This window comes from Mirounga leonina, unplaced genomic scaffold (assembly GCF_011800145.1).
Source record: "Mirounga leonina isolate KUSES-001 unplaced genomic scaffold, KU_Mleo_1.0 Mir_173, whole genome shotgun sequence".
Classification (NCBI taxonomy): domain Eukaryota; kingdom Metazoa; phylum Chordata; class Mammalia; order Carnivora; family Phocidae; genus Mirounga; species Mirounga leonina.
This window is the reverse complement of record NW_023270447.1, coordinates 51,305,904-51,323,327: the sequence shown is the minus strand read 5'-3', so window position 1 is coordinate 51,323,327 and position 17,424 is coordinate 51,305,904. Positions and strand designations below refer to the sequence as shown.

The 17,424-nt window shown below is 41.3% G+C and overlaps 2 protein-coding genes across 3 annotated transcripts in view; one reads left to right on the top strand and one right to left on the bottom strand.

Annotated features, from left to right (window-relative positions):
- TMEM59 (transmembrane protein 59) overlaps positions 1–9,587 on the bottom strand; it is a 30,827-nt gene extending 21,240 nt beyond the window's left edge. The window contains exons 1-4 of one of the 2 annotated variants that reach the window (XM_035018488.1): positions 9,229–9,587; positions 5,416–5,448; positions 4,296–4,401; positions 2,232–2,326 (exon numbers count right to left, since the gene is read on the bottom strand). In XM_035018488.1, coding sequence (XP_034874379.1) covers positions 2,232–2,326; positions 4,296–4,401; positions 5,416–5,448; positions 9,229–9,417 — 423 coding nt within the window. In that variant the 5' untranslated portion in view covers positions 9,418–9,587. The remainder of the gene's footprint in view (positions 1–2,231; positions 2,327–4,295; positions 4,402–5,415; positions 5,449–9,228) is intronic. The other variant, XM_035018489.1, reaches the window with a different exon arrangement.
- Positions 9,588–9,753: 166 nt separating this feature from the next.
- The window catches only part of TCEANC2 (transcription elongation factor A N-terminal and central domain containing 2), a 34,316-nt gene continuing 26,645 nt past the window's right edge, over positions 9,754–17,424 (top strand). Inside the window, exons 1-2 of the mRNA XM_035018487.1 lie at positions 9,754–9,963; positions 10,578–10,722. Of these exons, the coding sequence (XP_034874378.1) occupies positions 10,621–10,722 (102 nt within the window). The 5' untranslated portion in view covers positions 9,754–9,963; positions 10,578–10,620. The remainder of the gene's footprint in view (positions 9,964–10,577; positions 10,723–17,424) is intronic.

Here is a 17,424-nt window from a genome sequence, read left to right as displayed (position 1 = left end):
AAGCTTAAGATCCCAGGCTACTTTAATTTGCCACCATACCCACATATAAACTACCTATTACCTCTATCAGAATAACAGGCTTTTGAATCTTAAGATTTGATTAAATAAGGATTAGCAAGGTCTCAAGAGGTGGAAGGGGGAAGGACAAATTCTACCATTCTCATCTTTAACGCTTTTATGTAAATACATCATGCTATAATGAACATCAGTGGAAAAGGGGAAGGAAAAAAAGCCAACCAAAAGAATATATGCATAAAATGTGAGACATCTGATAGCAGGGCAGGGTGAGGGGAAAACCTATGCGCTGAATATATATAGTAAACTACCGATTTTAACATGAATGGTGATCATGTTCCCCAAATTCTGACTTTTTCACTTATTTAGCAGCAGTGGGCCCCTCTAAAGCACAAGTATGGGATACCATTTGCTGCACTCTAGGGATGGCTTTGGTTCTGCTATATTTCAAAAGAGAGGCATTATGGAGTAAGAGATCAGTTTGTAGAATCAAAAGATCTATATTCATGATCCAATTTTCCCACTAATAGCTGTGAAATTTTTCATTGATTAATTCACCAAACAAGTATTCACTGAGATTATACATTTTAGGAGATCAGGGACCATGTGTATTTTATTCATCAACATATACCTGTGCTTAAACTGTGTAATCTATATAGGACAGAGGTTAAAAACAGGGTAATACATGTGTATGGAGAAAGGCACCTAACCCAAACCAAGGTGAGAAGGGGTTAAGAAGGCTTCACAAAAGAAATGATATCTGCCCTGAATCAAGGGGATTCAGTAGAAGGATGGGGAGTAGAAGGAACAAAACCATGAATTAACTCATCATATAAAAATTAAGAACTATTCAGTATGTATACAACTAAGAGAAAAAAAAATCTCTTAAAAATTAGAAAACATGTTTAACATTACTCACAGTAAGACCAACACAAATTTAAAATATATTAAAAGTGATACATTGTTGGGAGTTGGGGAAGAAGGAAAGAAGTGGGTATGGGATTTCTTTTTGGGGTGATAAAAATGCTTGCAATTAGATAGTGATGATGGTTGCACAACTTTGTGAACATACTAACAACTACCGAATTGAATACTTCACAAGGGTGAATTTTATAGTATGTGAATTATATCTCAATTTTAAAAATTGGTACAAATTCCAAAGAGGGCAATTTTGCTCTACTTCTCAAAATTAAAATACAGATACCTCTTGCTCAGCAATTCTACTATGATTTTATTCTATAGATATAAATGTGTGAAGTATGCAACATCGCTTATAAGTGAAAAAGATTAGAAACAACCAACATGTCCAAATAAGAGATTGCTTAAATAAATTATGATACATCCACAAAATGGATTGTACAATGAAAAACAGAATGAGTAGACACTCTTTATGTATACTTGTATTTTACAAAAGAAGGAATATATATATATTCTTGTACATGCATAAAATATGTCTTTCTTGGTAACCCTGGCTACATTAAGAGGAAAACTGAATGGCTAGGAGATACAGGGGTAGGAGATTTTTCACTACATACTCTTTTTACCTTCTGAGTTCTATACCATGTAGCTGTACTTTCTATGCAGAAGTTAATAAAATTAACAAACTTTATCCAGTATGTTTGGAGTATAGAGTATGAGGGGTGGGGAAAAGAGATGGCCTAAGAGAGGTAATCAGGAGCCAGGCCACGATAAGCAGTTTGGACTTAACCCAGTATGTAATTGGGGAGGGGGTCCTGAAGCATGTAAGACAGGAGAATGACATGATGAGATTTCCATTTAGAAAATAAATATCTGAACACATACTAAAGGATGGACAGAAGAGGGTGAAGTGGAAAAATAGTTTGCAAGTTTAGTAATACAGATGAGAAAGGAATGATGATCTAAGTTAAGGCAATGGCAGTTGGGGTGAAAAAAAATGACTCTCAACTATCCACTTCTCTGAGCCTCAGTTTTTTCATATGCAAAATGGGGATAATATCATCACTGGACCGAGAGAAAAAAAACGAAAGAGATTATGGATATGAATGTAACTTTTAACAGTAAAGCATTACACAAAAGTAATTATGCAATTGACTTTTCTATTTGCAAACATATAATTTGTTTGCTGAAAACTATAAAATATAACACTAAAACAGTATCTAGTGGGCGATAAACATTTCAATACAAGTCAGTGCAATTTAAGCAGGCAATTCTGAAAGGCAGTATTTGTTTCATACTTGTTCTTGTCTCAGTTCAGCGAATGGCAGCTGATTCTGGCAACCAAGATGGCAAGCATATTGCTCATCAGATTGGGAATATGCTTCTGTACATGCTGTAAGAGAAAAACAGTCAAATTACAAGGAGAAAGAGAGAGACGAAGGAGAGGAGAAAAAGGGAAGGAAAGAAAAAGGGGAAGGATAGAAAAGAAGGGATTTGGCGTTTTATAAAAAAAATTTCTTTTACTTAAAAAGCATTTCATCAATATGAATTTCATCAATATGAATTTTCAAAATTTGATAATAGTAGCAAATGTACTATCTTAATAAACCCCGTTATCTTCTACCTCCCACACGTCAGATGTTTCCAGTATAAATCTACTGATTACACACTCAGGCTCAGGCTAGATGATGACATTCATAATAAGGGGATCCTCACCGCTAAGGTTTGCAAAGTGGAAAAAACACAGTCTGGCATCCTGAAGTTGGGCTCCATACACATTTGGCTGTGTATGTGTCCTGGGCCATGCTGTTTAACCTCTCCAACTGTTGATTTCTATATGCTTAAAATGGAAATGCCATACTTCACGGAGTTGAACAATGTATTTTAGTGATTTACACAAATGTGTGACATTACCGTTAAGAATTGGATCACTCTGCTGAGACTCAAGGGTATTCCCATAGCAAAGAAAAACAAAACAATCAGTTTAACACCCTAAATTCTGAGAAACTGAACTTAGAAAGTGTTCTACAGCAGGATTCCAAAGTTAAGATGGGTACACACCCTCTTCATTTAGTTCACTAGAGCCAGTTCTTTCTTGTGATATATAACACTTTACCACCGTAACAATTTTATTTTTCTTTCCGACCCAGTCATGTATTTGTAATATACTTCTCAAAGGTGCTAGATAATAAATTGAACATCATTATGCACATATAAAGATGGCCAGTTAGGAGACTGAGCCATAAAAAATAAGGTCATGAAATCAAGGAGACTAGACAGGAGTCAGGGCATAGTGATGTGGAAAAAGATACCTCCTGCTACACTGAATAAACAGCATAATGTAATGAATGGAGAAAATTCCAATATAGTTTCTTTGAAAAGTTAAATGTCAATTTTGTCTTGATTACAGGGTTCTTTCATTAACCACATCCCTTTCAGCAAAAGGTAAGAACAGTGATTTAAGAGATGACAGACTCTGGTTACTTCTTTTATCGGCATGACCCACAAAGAATACACTATTAAATAGTGAGTCAAAGGCCTGATTCAGTGGAAAAAAAACTTGAGCTAAATCAACTGGCCTATGATTGAAAGGCTTAGGGAAATTATACTACCCATTGAAAAGGTAGTGATGAATTATGAGAAGGGTAATCACTACTGCATTTAAACCGAATGCTTGGTTACACAAAGGTGTCCTACCCACGGTACAAAATCAACATTGTCTCAACAAATAGGAGTAGCCCCCACTTTTCAGGAGTTCATACCTATTTTTGCTAACCAAAAGAAATCCAAAGAGGATTCATGCTTTGATGAAAAAGAAAGCGAAAACAAAGTTCAGCATTTGTTTTGCAGCGAGCCATTGCAGAGGCAGCACGCACACCCCAGCAGCAAGAGAGGCACCACCAAGCTCCTCCCCGGGGAACGCTGCTCCGCATCCCGCCGCCAGAGCTTTGACCGGTGTCTGTGAGCATCTGTGTTTTATCTTGATTTACGTTGTGCCTCCTTAGCAAGGTGTGTCCTGGGGTATCAGAAAAGCCTAGGAGAGGTTATTTTGGGGGACTGAGAACACTCAAAAATTTTTCCATGTAAATTAATGGTAATTGCTTCTTTGCTTTATGCCATTTTGGCTCAGGAAAGGTTTCATAGGAATGCTCTACTTTCCTATAGCGGGGAAACCTAGAGATGAAACTGATAGTCCATGAAATTTCTAGCAGCAGCTGATAAAACTCAAACCTCATAATAATTAAAATATGCTAAAATTAGTTTAAACAATATGCTTGTCATTTTCTGAGGAAAACATGTAAGGAGCATAACACAACCCCCAAAAAACCACAATGTTATATACTGTTAGCATAGCATCTTACCAGATTCACATTCCATTTTGGTCCGATTTAAATCAATTCCATCATCCACAAACTGACAAATTGAAAACAGCCTGCAACCTCTCTGACATGCGTACAACTCCTCTTCCTAGGGAGTTCAAGAAGAAGGAGGATTACAAAAAAAAAAAAAAAATAGTATTTTTTCCTCAGGGGGAAAAAAAGGTCAAAAAGAAAACAAAGTTAGTAGGGTTTATTATAAAATGTGCAATAAAAGTTTGTAACTTTTAGAAAGAAAGAAATATGATAAGAGCCAGGTAATACCGAAGACCTCTGCCATGTAAAGAGGTTTTAGTTTCTTATTTTAAAAGTGATACCCAAGAAAGAAGCCTAGTGGGTAAAAAAAAAAACTATACCCTTTTCCCATATTCCAAGGTTACACTTTGTGGGAAAAATTTGAAAATAAAAATAACAGTGACATAATCAGAACTTTAACAGAGGTAGAAATGAGTAAGCAAGTATCTTAGGATGAATGGCATACCTCTGCCACATAAATATTTATACAAATCATCAGGCTTCTCAGGAAAAAGTATCATGACTAGCTTCACATGGCAAATAGGGCCATAAAGGCCCCCACAAAGTGAGGCATACATCTATAAAAATGCTTACATGAAAGGCGCTTTTAAACTTGGCTTACTTTAACTGAAAATACAAACAAGAGCAAGTGTGGCATATGGGAAAGGGCTCTGGAACCAGCCAGACCTGGATTAAAATCGTTCAGGTGAGTGACGCTGCACAAGTTACTTTACTGATCTAAATCTCAGTTTTCTTATCAGAAGAGCAGATAATAGCTATAAATTATCTCCAAACCCCTCAACAATGCTGGAACATAGCTATTCCCGGTATAGTGCCTGGGACACAGATGGTGCTCAATAAATGGTAGTAGTGTTAATCACAATAATAGATTTTTTTAAAACAGAAAACAATAGCTACAGGCATCATTGCCTATCTATGGGAGCTCAGGATAGGGTCGATTCTTCATTACGGGGGAAATGTTAACTGCTTAATAAGACCAATAACAATGTCTTCAACAGGCTTTTGTTAGATGAAGTACATACAGTATTTGACACAAACCAGTATATGTGGGGGAGCCCCTTCAACTTACTGTGTGATCCACTGTGTACAAATTGGCGGGCACCTAATAAGGAAGCAAACAGCATGTGCATATACCAGTTAGCGATCAATGGAAGAGAAAGGTGTGCATTTCTTTCCAGCAGAAGGATTAGTAAGACGTATGCAGCAGCAACACCCATTTAGAAGAGACGGCTGCAGTCTGACATTAAACAAGTGTTACATATAATTTTGAAGCTAGGGTGTTTTTGGACCTGAGTTCTAGTTGCATTTATTGTTAAGGTGAAACTGAAAGAATTTTAACAATTAAGATAAATTTCATACCTGAGTAGCTTTTGCAGCTTTGTAAAACAGTGGAAGAATTCTCTCAGGTATTTGGAGCATCACATACCTCCTTATACTGCACAGAGGAAGCTTGAGCTCATTAGTATGAGCTATATTGCACGCCATTTCATTTTCAGGTAGGTTTTCTTTTCGTAAACCAAGCCAGTAAGCCCTCCAGGCTCATTTTCAAAAGAGAGTAGGGCATGCTGCAAAGAGCCTAGGTCCAGGAATCAGTCCTGCTTTGAAGCTCAGCCCCACCACTTGCTCTGTACAACCTTGGGCAAGTGACAATCTCTCTCAGTCTCAGTTTCCTTGGTTGTAAGATGGGGACAATGCTCTTATGTCAATCTTGACTATGATGAGGATTATACATTTTATGTCCACAATATCATGAATATTATGCTAAACTATCTAATAAATCAGCATAATAATAATATATTTAATGAGCACCCACAAAGTACCAGACACCACGCTAACACTTAAGGTATTATACAATGTCCAGCACAGAGTAGGGGCTCAATTGGTAGCTATTAAGAATCATATCCTTGGGCGCCTGAGTGGCTCAGTCGGTTGGGCGACTGCCTTCGGCTCAGGTCGTGATCCTGGAGTCCCGGGATCGAGTCCCGCATCGGGCTCCCTGCTCGGCAGGGAGTCTGCTTCTCCCTCTGACCCTCCCCCCTCTCATGCTCTCTGTCTCTCATTCTCTCTGTCTCAAATAAATAAATAAAATCTTCAAAAAAAAAAAAAAGAATCATATCCTTATTCCAACTAAGTGTTTCATGTACTAGATAATACTATTATTCTAAGTAAATATTTCATGCTCTATGTATCTCAAATGATTGGCAAGCTTATCTGAAATGTATCTCCTCTGATTTAGAGCACAAGGAAATGGTGCTCCCCACCAAACTGAATGCCAGCTAAATAATCAGAAGGGACCTCAATGATACTATTTATAGAATATATGCATTTTCTTTCCCAGAGCTAAGTCAAGCTAACTATTCTCATTATTTAGCACCGTTATTCAGATACTATATGTACCAAACTGGTTTTATGTGCTAAGAGTGCCACATACATTATCTTTAATCCTCACACCAGCTCTGTAAGGTGTGAGGCGTTTTTTGTTGTTTTTTTTTTTTACAGTTGACAAAATGAAGTCACGAGAAGTTAAGTGATCAGCAAAGATACACATAGAGTAAAAGTGGAGCTGGGAATGGAACCCAGGCTTGTACAGTTCCAGAGCCCACACTCTAAAAATGACCAGGTTGGCTCTAATTAGCTTTGCTGTTAACATAACATACGTCTCTTGTATTTGAACCCAGACAAATTATGCACCTGCATTTTTTAAGAAAGTTAATTGGTAACTATATTGGAATTTTAAAATAACTACTTACAGATATTCTACTTTCTTGCAACAAATAATTAATTCAAAAAAGTCATTAAAATGAGATTTCTATCTTCCAGTTGCAAATACCAGACTGAAAGGCTATGTGAGCTTCTTAATTCATCTAATTTCTTAAAACACACGCTGCTTTTTCCTGAACTGCAAAGCACAGTAATTCAGAGGGCCAAAAGAAATCAGTGAAATAAGTAAATTAAATATTTTTAATACAACTTTATTAAGAGAAGGCAGCACACTGTAGCCAGTTTTAGGACTGAATTCCTACCACTCCACTACTTCTTAGCTATGTGACCTTAGGCAAGTCACTTAACCTTTCAGAGCCTCAACTGTAAAATCCTACTTTGCATGGTTGTGACAATTAGGGATAATGGGTATAAATCTCTCATCAAACTGGCTAACCGAGAGTAGACAGTTAATAAATTTTAAGTCCATCTAACATACAGGGACCCAAATGACTTCGAGTTCCTGGGGAGAACAGCTTTAATGAAGAAGCAAAAATGACTTACAGACATCACATCAATTGTTAAAAACTGTTAAATAGTGGATGTTATAAAAGTACCTGAAGTTTCCAGAAACATTTATAGTAGTTAGTTATTTTCCCAGCATTCTGGGTCATACTACAAGTTTGCTAGGAAAATCTCAAAAAAGGAAAAAAACACAAGAAAACACTAGAAGGATACAAAATAAGTCTCCATTCAATGCCAGGCCAAATAAATCTTAGTGATACATACAATCTTCTTAATGATGACAGGCTTATAAGTAGAGAAGAAAGTAATGTGTTTAGGGGCAGTACACATTGATTTAAACCTGGAAGTCAGAATCTCTCATTTCTTTCTCCTCATTGCTATATTAGTATCGGACTGAAAATTTTAGGATAATCAAGCTCCCACACTTTTTCTTGAAAATTGATAAACCCCATGCAACATAAAATCCTGCAGTAAACAGACATATGGGAAGTGAAAGCATTTAGAGCTTTTCCTATCAAAGACCTGAAAGCATTTGCCAATAAGGAACATCCTAAAGTTCATCGGCCCTCTCCTCGTGGTCACCTCGTAGTCTGAGAGAGCAAAGAGGGCTAGCCACACGGTTAAGCCAACAGCACAGAGGAGATAAAAGGAATACAAGGAGGAAAGACCAGTAACAACAGCAAAAGCTCTTACAAAAAAAGCCAGTGGGGGGAAGGGCGCATATATCCAAATTATATATGGGAAAGGGTGGGGAGTCACCACACAATTTAGAATGTTGAGTAAAGAGTTCCCAAGTTGAAAAAAAAAACAAACAAAAAACTTGAGAAGCAGAACGGAATTAAAGGAAAGGCATCAACCGCAGGCGACGAGAAGTGAAAGCAGGGTCACTCCCCTCGGTAAACTGGGACCCCGACCCCCCCAGGGGCAGTCTCATTTCTATACCTGCGCCACGAATTCCCTCTGTCTTCTGCACTGAACGGTAATTCTCTGAATGCAGAAACCTAATTGCTTTTTCTCTAAGCCACCTCAAACCCTAGTGGCAGTCTCGCACACAGTAATTCAACACAGGCGGAAAGCCCTTCCTGCGCGTCTCTCAACTCCTAGGGCTGACTTAATATATTTCATACCACGGTGGAATTGTCTGCTTGTCTGACTCCCAGAACACACTGTGCGCTCCCGGCCCAGAGAGGCGCTCAGTAAACATGGGCTATGAACTAACCTTTTGTGGGCTTGCATATCTGCTCCTGCCCCCCACCATCCCTTACGCTCCTTGAAAGTGAAGACCCTGCATTAATCATCCATATCCTCCTCCCCAGGGGGTACAGCTCAGTGGCAGAGCATTTGACTGCATATCCTCCTCCCCATCGGAGTGCTCGTCTCCCCTGCCGCCCCGCAAACTGCCAGGGGAACGGGGTCATGTCTTGCCCATCTCTGCGTCCCCAGCCTAATATAGGGTCGATGCAGCACAAACTTCCGGTAATTACAGCAGGAGATGGGTGCGGGTAGAATTAGGGAAGAAAACAGGAGCTACACAGGTGGGAGACAGCGGTTGTAGGGTGTGGATTCGACACCCAGTTTCCCAAGCCGACACAAGTGCGAGAGAGCGGAGAGATCGGCGGCCAGGGGAGGGTCGTAGCCCGGTTCGGACGGGCCCTACCTTGGGGTAGGTATGCAAGGGGAAGGTCAACTGACAGGCCCGGTGACAAGACGCCGTATCACCCAAGATCGAGTCAAACGCTTCAGCCGAAGCGGTCCCCGAGCCTCCGGCCAGGGCCATGGTCAGCAGCAGCAGCGGCGGGAGCCCCAGCTGGGCCCTGACCCAGAGGCTCCCTTTCGGCGCCGCCATTTTGTTTCCCTCTGTCACAGTAGCTCAGCTTGTTGCTGTTTTCTTTTCAGGGTTTCCTCCGCCTTCCGGGGCCAGCCCCTTCCCCGCCCCCCAGGCCGCCGCTTCCGCCTCCGCCGTCTCCTCAGCTCCGCCCTGACCCGCCCAAAACTGCCGCCTCCCGCCCCACCTCCAGGTCTAAGAACTTCTTCTAGGTTGGCAAGAAGAGATGGATCCAATCATCGCGAGTATTAGAGCGAACAGGCCTTCCCTGAGTCCTTCCCTCCGCGGGGCACGCTGGGGCATGTAGTTCTCTGCGACCGGCGGCACACGGTGGGGTCGGGAAAGTCGGTCTCGGAGAACTACAGTCGCCGTGGGCGCGCCTCACCCGCTCCTTTGCAGTGCATGCTGGGGAATGTGGTTTGCGGAGGTTCCGAGGCGCTCTGAGGTCCGAGAAACCACCGTCCCGTAAGAAAGCGTCAATATAATTCTGACCCCGGCGGCCCAGGCGTGGGTCCTCAGAGGGTGTGCTCCGCAAGGGTCCAGCTGCTGACAGGACTGCTTTTCCTGGTGGGTCTCACGTCAGACCGTTGTTAGTTTCCCCTTCCTGGGTCCTGCGTGCTGAGGGTAGAGGAGGATGGTGTTTTCCCTTTGCCCAGGGATTCAGGGCGCGACAGTCGTGGTGAGGGTCCTCGGACCACCGAGCAGTTCCTGGAGATGGCTGCTTGTTGTGAGGACCCTACTGAGATCTGGAGGTGGTGGTTGGTTGCTCGTTACTAGGCGAACCTTTGGGACTGTGATTATGGTAGGGTAGTTGTTAATATTGAGCCTCATGGAACCCAGTGGAACTAAACCCTGCCTCAACCTCACCTAAGTTGAAAAAGGCTTTTAGAAGTCACCGGGTTCAATGCCTGGCCCAATATTGGAAGCCCCTGCACAGCGTGCACTTCTGAAAGCTGGGCACCTCCTAACTCAGGAATTACACCGATCATGTATAACAGTTTCAGTTCTTAGGAAGATATTTCTTTTCTAAGACGAAATTTTCTTTCCTGTAAATTCTACCCAACAGTCCTCGTATTCAGGAATGCTTCCAGAATAGAATAGAAGCCCATTGTGTCACTTTAGGGAGAACACATCACAGCAGTTTTTATGACGTTTTAGAATCTTCCCTCTTTCTTGAGCAGAAAGCGCTGCAAGCACGTGAAGGTAGTTGGCAGTCCTCTAGCAATGGATAAATTCGTCATTCGAACGCCTAGAATCCAAAATAGTCCTCAGAAGAAAGATCCTGGTGGAAAGATTTACAAGCAGGCCACGCTTGAATCTCTGAAGGTGAGAGGGAGAGGGGATCTGGGGCTAGAGAAAATGTGGAAAGGACTGTGGTAGCAAGGTGGTGCGTAGTTCTACTATGGAAGACCTATTAATTCTTTCTTGCTATGCTTTCTCCCCAAAGTGTTCTGGACCACTCCTAATTTGTTTTCTCCCACTCTGTACAGACTTTCATTTATCAATTCCCACATGCACTTTTCTTACTCTTCTGATTACTTTGGCTGTATGGTATGTTTTGCTGGCTGAGACAACAAGCCCCCTCTTATTTTTTTTGCAAGATTTTCCTGTCTGTTAGGAACGTTAAAGTACGAAATATGATTCTGTGTACTCTGTACAAACTCAGTAAGGCTGGGTGGTGATATTCTACTTTCGTGCCTTATTGGCCAGAGCTGTATCACATGGCCTTCACAGCTATAGCTGAGACTGGGAAACACTGTGTTAATGGACTCTTTGCAACCTCTGCATGTCTGATTTCTGTTCACAAAGAAGAGGCAAGGAATAAATACAGGATAGACAATAATGAATCAATGGACATGGGTACCCAATTAATGATAAAGTAAAAATTATTTCACTAAAAACAAACATATTTGTAATTGGTTCCCTTTGCCTCCTTGACCTTTTACATTTCTGGTCTTTTCAGTTTCCTTTATTGGTTCCTCCTCCTCCACCAGACTCCTAATATTTGTTCTCCCCAGAGCTTCGTCATATTTTATGTATTTGGCCAGGGTAACCTTATTTATCTTAAGGCTTCCCATGCTGATGACTGCCAGACTTGTACTTCGAGCCTATATCTCTGACGATGAGAATGATATCTGGGGCTAGAGAAGGTGTGCACAGGGTTGTGATAGCAAGATGGCGTTCTGAGTACTTGACCTATGTACTCAGTTGGACTCCTCTTCTAGATGTGCCACAGGGTTACCAGAACCAGATTAGAAAGCAGTGCAGGAGTGTATAAACAGAAGCCCTGAGTTCTAGGCCCTCCGGTGCAACTAGGTGGTCTTTAGCAAATCATTTCCTTACCTAGGATCTCACTTTGTCCTCATCTGGAAAATGTGGGGTCGAACTTTATCAGTATTTTTTTTTTCTAAGATTTTATTTATTTGTTTGAGAGAGAGAGCATGAGCCAGGATGGAGGGGCAGAGGGAGACGGAAAGCAGACTCTACTGAGCAGGGAGCCCGCCATGGGGCTCCGTTCCAGGACCCTGGGATCACAACCTGAGCTGAAGGCGGGCACTTAACTGACTGAGCCCTCCGGGCACCCCTATTAGTATTTCTTCAAAGGAACATTGTTGTCATGTGGGGCAAGGTAATTCTTCATTATTTGGAACTGTCCTGTGAGTTACTGAACATTGACACTCCCTGGCCTTCAGACACTAAATGCCAACAGCACCTCCCATTGTGATAAGCAAAACTGTCCTCATGTATTTCCAAGTAGCCCTTGGTTGAGATCTGCTGAATTCTAGATGGTCTTTAAAAATCTCTTCTGGTCTTGGAGTTCTGTGCATAATCAAAATTTTCAACTGTCTCTGTTTTGTCAGAGTGCTCATGGAGTTGTATACAACAGTGACTCTCAATGACAGATGGTGGTGGGCAGGATTGTGATATCAAACTGGAAGAAAAAGAGAAGGGTAGTAATTGAACTACTCATACACTCATATATAAACATCCAGATTCTAATATACTTCCACCTGCCTCTTCTCCCCTCTGTGTCCCCACTTATGCCCCAATTGAGAGTCCCTGTGTGAAGAGAATACATCATGTGAAGGTTATGGAAGCAGAATAAGCAATAGGCGTAGAGAGAAGAACATTCCTCTTAAATGCAGTAGCTTTTCTTCCAAACCTGTTCTTTATTCTCCTGTATTTACTTTTATTTATTTATTTATTTATTTATTTTTATTTACTTTTTTAGAGAAAGCACATGAGTGTGAGCAGGGGAGGGGCAGAGGGAGAGGGAGAGAGAGAGACTCTTAAGCAGACTCCATGCTCAGTGCAGAGGTCGTGACCTGAGCTGAAATCAAGAGTCGGACACTTAACCAACTGAGCCACCCAGGTGCCCCCTCCTGTATGTACTTTTAAATCCATATACCAAGTAACTAGGACTAGAAACTTGGAAACTATCCTTAACTCTTATATCCAGTTTTCAATTCTGCCTCCTAAAAATCCTCCTTGTCCTTACATCTCCCACTTTAAATTTAAAACTCTCTCATCTAGGGGCACCTGGGTGGCTCAGATGGTTAAGTGTGTGCCTTCGGCTCGGGTCCTGATACCAGGGTCCTGGGATTGAGCCCCACATCGGGCTCCTGGCTCGGCGGGGAGCCTGCTTCTCCCTCTCCCTCTGTCTCGCCCCCTGCTCATGCTTTCTCTCTCTCTCTCTATCTCTGTGTCTCAAATGAATAAGTAAAATCTTTAAAAAAATAAAAATAAATAAATAAAAATCTCTCATCTAGAGCAGTGCCATGGTCTGGTAACTTGTCTCTCTGCCTTTGACATCCTCTCTCATTCTCCCTTCCACACTTAAGCCAGAGAAATAAAAAAGACAGTCTACTCAGTTCACTTCCCTGCCTCATCCTTCCGTGGTTTCTCATTACCTATCGATGAAGACATTTCTTTTTTTTTTTTTTTTAAAGATTTTATTTATTTATTTGAGAGAGAGAATGAGAGAGAGAGAGCACATGAGAGGGGGGAGGGTCAGAGGGAGAAGCAGACCCCCTGCTGAGCAAGGAGCCCGATGTGGGACTCGATCCCGGGACTCCAGGATCATGACCTGAGCCGAAGGCAGTCGCTTAACCAACTGAGCCACCCAGGCGCCCAAAGACGTTTCTTTATATGGCACCCAAGGCCCTCTGTGACCTGGTACCTGCCTCATCCCCTGCTGCTCTTATTGTTTACATTCTGTCCAGTGTCAGCCAGTCACAATTTCCCCAAGATGGTGTGGTGTTTCATACCTCCGTACCTTTACATATGCTGTCCTGTTTGCCTGGAATGGCCTTACTCTCTTGGCTTGGTGGCAGTATAGTGTGGTAATTAAGAACACAGACTCTGGAGCCAAACTGCGTATGTTTAAATCCCAGCCATGCCAGTTATTATTTGTGTGCCTTGGGCAAGTTATTTAACCTCTCTGTGTCTTTATCTATAATGATAATATCTATTTTATAAGGTAGTTATGAAGGTTGAGTGAGTCAATATATATAAAGTGCTTGGAACAGAACCTGACACATACTAAGTAATGTGCAAGTGTTTGCTGTTACCATCAATTTATGACTTCCTATTTGTCCCCCATGACCTAGTTCAAGTGTCTCCTCTACTGTGAGGCCTTTCCTGATCACCCTTCTGTCCCCCAGACAGAAAGCCAATCTAATCATTCCCTTCCCTCAGCCATCCCTGTGTCTTTTTTTTTTTTTTAAGGATTTTATTTATTTATCTGTCAGAGGGAGAGAGAGCACAAGCAGGGGGAACAGCAGGCAGAGGGAGAAGCAGGCTCCCCACTGAGCAGGGAGCCCGATGTGGGACTTGATTCCAGGACCCTGGGATCATGACCTGAGCCGAAGGCAGATGCTTAACCGACTGAGCCACCCAGGCATTCCATCCATCCCTGTATCTTAAACATGCCCCTGTCATTGCCCTTATTTGTGCTATATTGTGTTTTTTTAAATGCTCTACCGCACTATACTCTGAGCTTCTTGAAAGACTACCATCTTACTGAATTTTGTGTCCCCAGTACTCGGCACAGGGTTTGGTACATAGAAGTTTACAGTGCATTTTTCTGAATGACCAAATGAACTAAAACTCTAAAAGCCTTGGCATGGCATATGAGACCCTTCCTGTTCTACCCCAGGGAGCCTTCTCATTCCATCCCTTATAGCTCCCCTTTCCCAGGAATGTATTCCAGCCATACCCCATATTTTGCTGGTCTCTCTGAATTATTCTCTTTCATGTCTCCAGGGATTTGACTTGATGCTGGTCCCTTTTCCTGGAAAGCCTTTCTCTTTCTTTTTATGGAGACTGCTCTACTCATTTGTGAACATGCTCAAGTGTGACTTTCCCTGTGAATCCTAGATTATAAATTTCATGAATACAGGGACGTTGGGAATTTTATTTACTTTTGTATCCTTGGACCTATCACAGTACTTGGCACATATTAAGTGGTCAATAAGTATTTGTTAAATAAGTGAATGTTGAAGTGCTTTCTGGGTCCGTTGGGAATTAATCCTTCCCTCTTCAAATACTGTCTTAGTACTTGGTTCAAATATCTCTCATAGCACTTACCTCACTGTATTTTAATTATCAGATTACCTATACTTTTCTGTAGTCTACTATAAACTCCTGAGGACCACAGTATCTTATTAGGTTCTGATTCTGCTCCAAGACCTAATGCAGTGCCCGCTACATTGTAGGTAAAAATTTATTGAATAAACAGTAATCATTCTTATTTGGGGATGCCTTTGCAGGGTCTGGATAGTAAACTATTTAACAAATATTATTGCAAAACAACTTTATGCCCAGCAGTATGCTAGATACTCCAGGGAACATAAAAGAAATTTAAGATAAGAGTATGAGCCCTCATGGGACTTCCTATTGGGGGATCATATTATAAGAAATTAATAAGTAATGATAGATAATCATATGTGGTCCATTACAAAATTGTTGTTTAGACAGTAAGGGTTAAGAGTTCAGAGGAAAGAGCTCACTGTCTGTTTTAGTGCTCAGAGCACCTTACAGGCTTGAAAAGATTTGGCTAGGTAGAGGGAAGTAGTGACACAGAACCTCTCAATAAGCAGTACTTGCTTTCTCTTTCCTTTGTGCACACACACATGCTTACTTTATGTGTACACAATGACAACTTAAAAGCAAATTGAGTTAAATGTGAATTCTAGAGAGTTAGATCTATTCTGCCAAGTAACTTATTCCCACACACCAGCATCACATTTAAATGCCAAGAATCTGCTGAATGTTCAAGCCTCAATTTCCTCGTCAGTAATATCAGAAATAAGTTTATGTAACCTGCAGTGTTATTATGAGAGCTAAATAGATAAATGCAGATCAAAAGGGCTAAGCATTGTGCCTGGCATGCAGTAAAACTGATCAATAGGGGCGCCTGGGTGGCTCAGTTGGTTAAGCGACTGCCTCCGGCTCAGGTCATGATCCTGGAGTCCCGGGATCGAGTCCCGCATCAGGCTCCCTGCTCGGCAGGGAGTCTGCTTCTCCCTCTGACCCTCCTCCCTCTCATGCTCTCTGTCTCTCATTCTCTCTGTCTCAAATAAATAAATAAAATCTTTAAAAAAAAAAAACAAAACTGATCAATAATTTCCTATTTTCATGTGTGGAAAAGGAAAGGCTTGTGTAGGAAAACTAGAGCCGGGACCAGTGATGATGAGAGCGACAGTAATAATTACCGCCAGTGTTTAAGAGCCCCCTTTCTCTGGGCCAGGAATTGTGCTAAGTGCTTTACATGCATTAACTCTTTAAATTCTAATAACAGCCCTGTGAAATGGATGCTTTTATCATTTATATTTTAGAGATGAAGAATCTAAGGCACAGAGAGATTAAGTAGCTTGCCCAAGGTCATGCAGCTGTAAGTGGCAGAGTTGGGATTTGTACAAGACAGTCTGGTTCCACTGTCTGCCCCCTATAGGGTGAACTAAGAAAGTGGAGGTTTCTGAATGTCAAGCAGAGGAGGTATAACAATCTTGGAATATTAGGAACATTGGACTTCTGTTATCGGTTTATTACAAGTAATTTTGCCATAGCCTTATCACATTGAATAAAAGTGAGACCCAATAGAGCTCGTGTAGTATACATTTGAATGGTAAAGGTTAATTTGGTTAATCTCTTCTTACTCCCTTAAGGGAAAGTGATTTGTTCTGTTGGTTGCAATCGGAGGATTTTTTTTTTTTTTTTTTTAAGATTCTAGGATGTGCTAATTCTTTCAGGTTTAGTACTTGAGAATGCTCTGTAAACCTTTGCTCCTTTTGTAGGATTGAGCAGCCAATAGATTGTTCCCTGCCCCTTGTGGTGGGATGGTTTCCATCTTGTCAAACTTGATGTTTCAGCCATCCACAACTTAAGACCAGATGGTACAGGAGAAGGCACATCTTCTTTCTGGTGATAACCTTTCCACTACTCGTGTAGCTCCCCCTTTTGATACCTTGTGTCCACTTCCCTTGATCCTCTAAATAATTCAGAGAACAACTTGAAATACCTGTTTTGGGACCCATATTTGGACAGAAATAAGGAAACATTCTTGGATATATATGGAATTCTTCTGTTCTGGAATTGACTGTAGATTTTTCTATTTCTAACCTGAAATTTCAGATCTGAAAACTACACTGGACTTTGGTTCTTAAGGGTAGAGATGGCTTTGTTCAATTATACCTACTGTGCACTGAAGAGAGGGAGACAAATTGTTCAAACCCTCAAATGGCTCATAGTCAGAGGGGAAGACAGCCTTATAAGAAAGTATGTGCATAAAATGCAGATACAGTAATAGAAGTATGTCCACATTACAGAGGACCCAAAAGGGAGTGTGGTCAGATTTGGTAGGAGAGAGTCAAGAAAGGCATCAGAAGAGGGGATGCTTGAAAAGAGTCTTAAAATATAAATAGGTGTTTATCATATGGTTGAGGCAAAAAAAAAGAGCATCCCAGGCAGAGGGTGTGAAATACTGCAATTCATTTAGGCAGCTTCAAATAGTTTGCTATAGCTGGA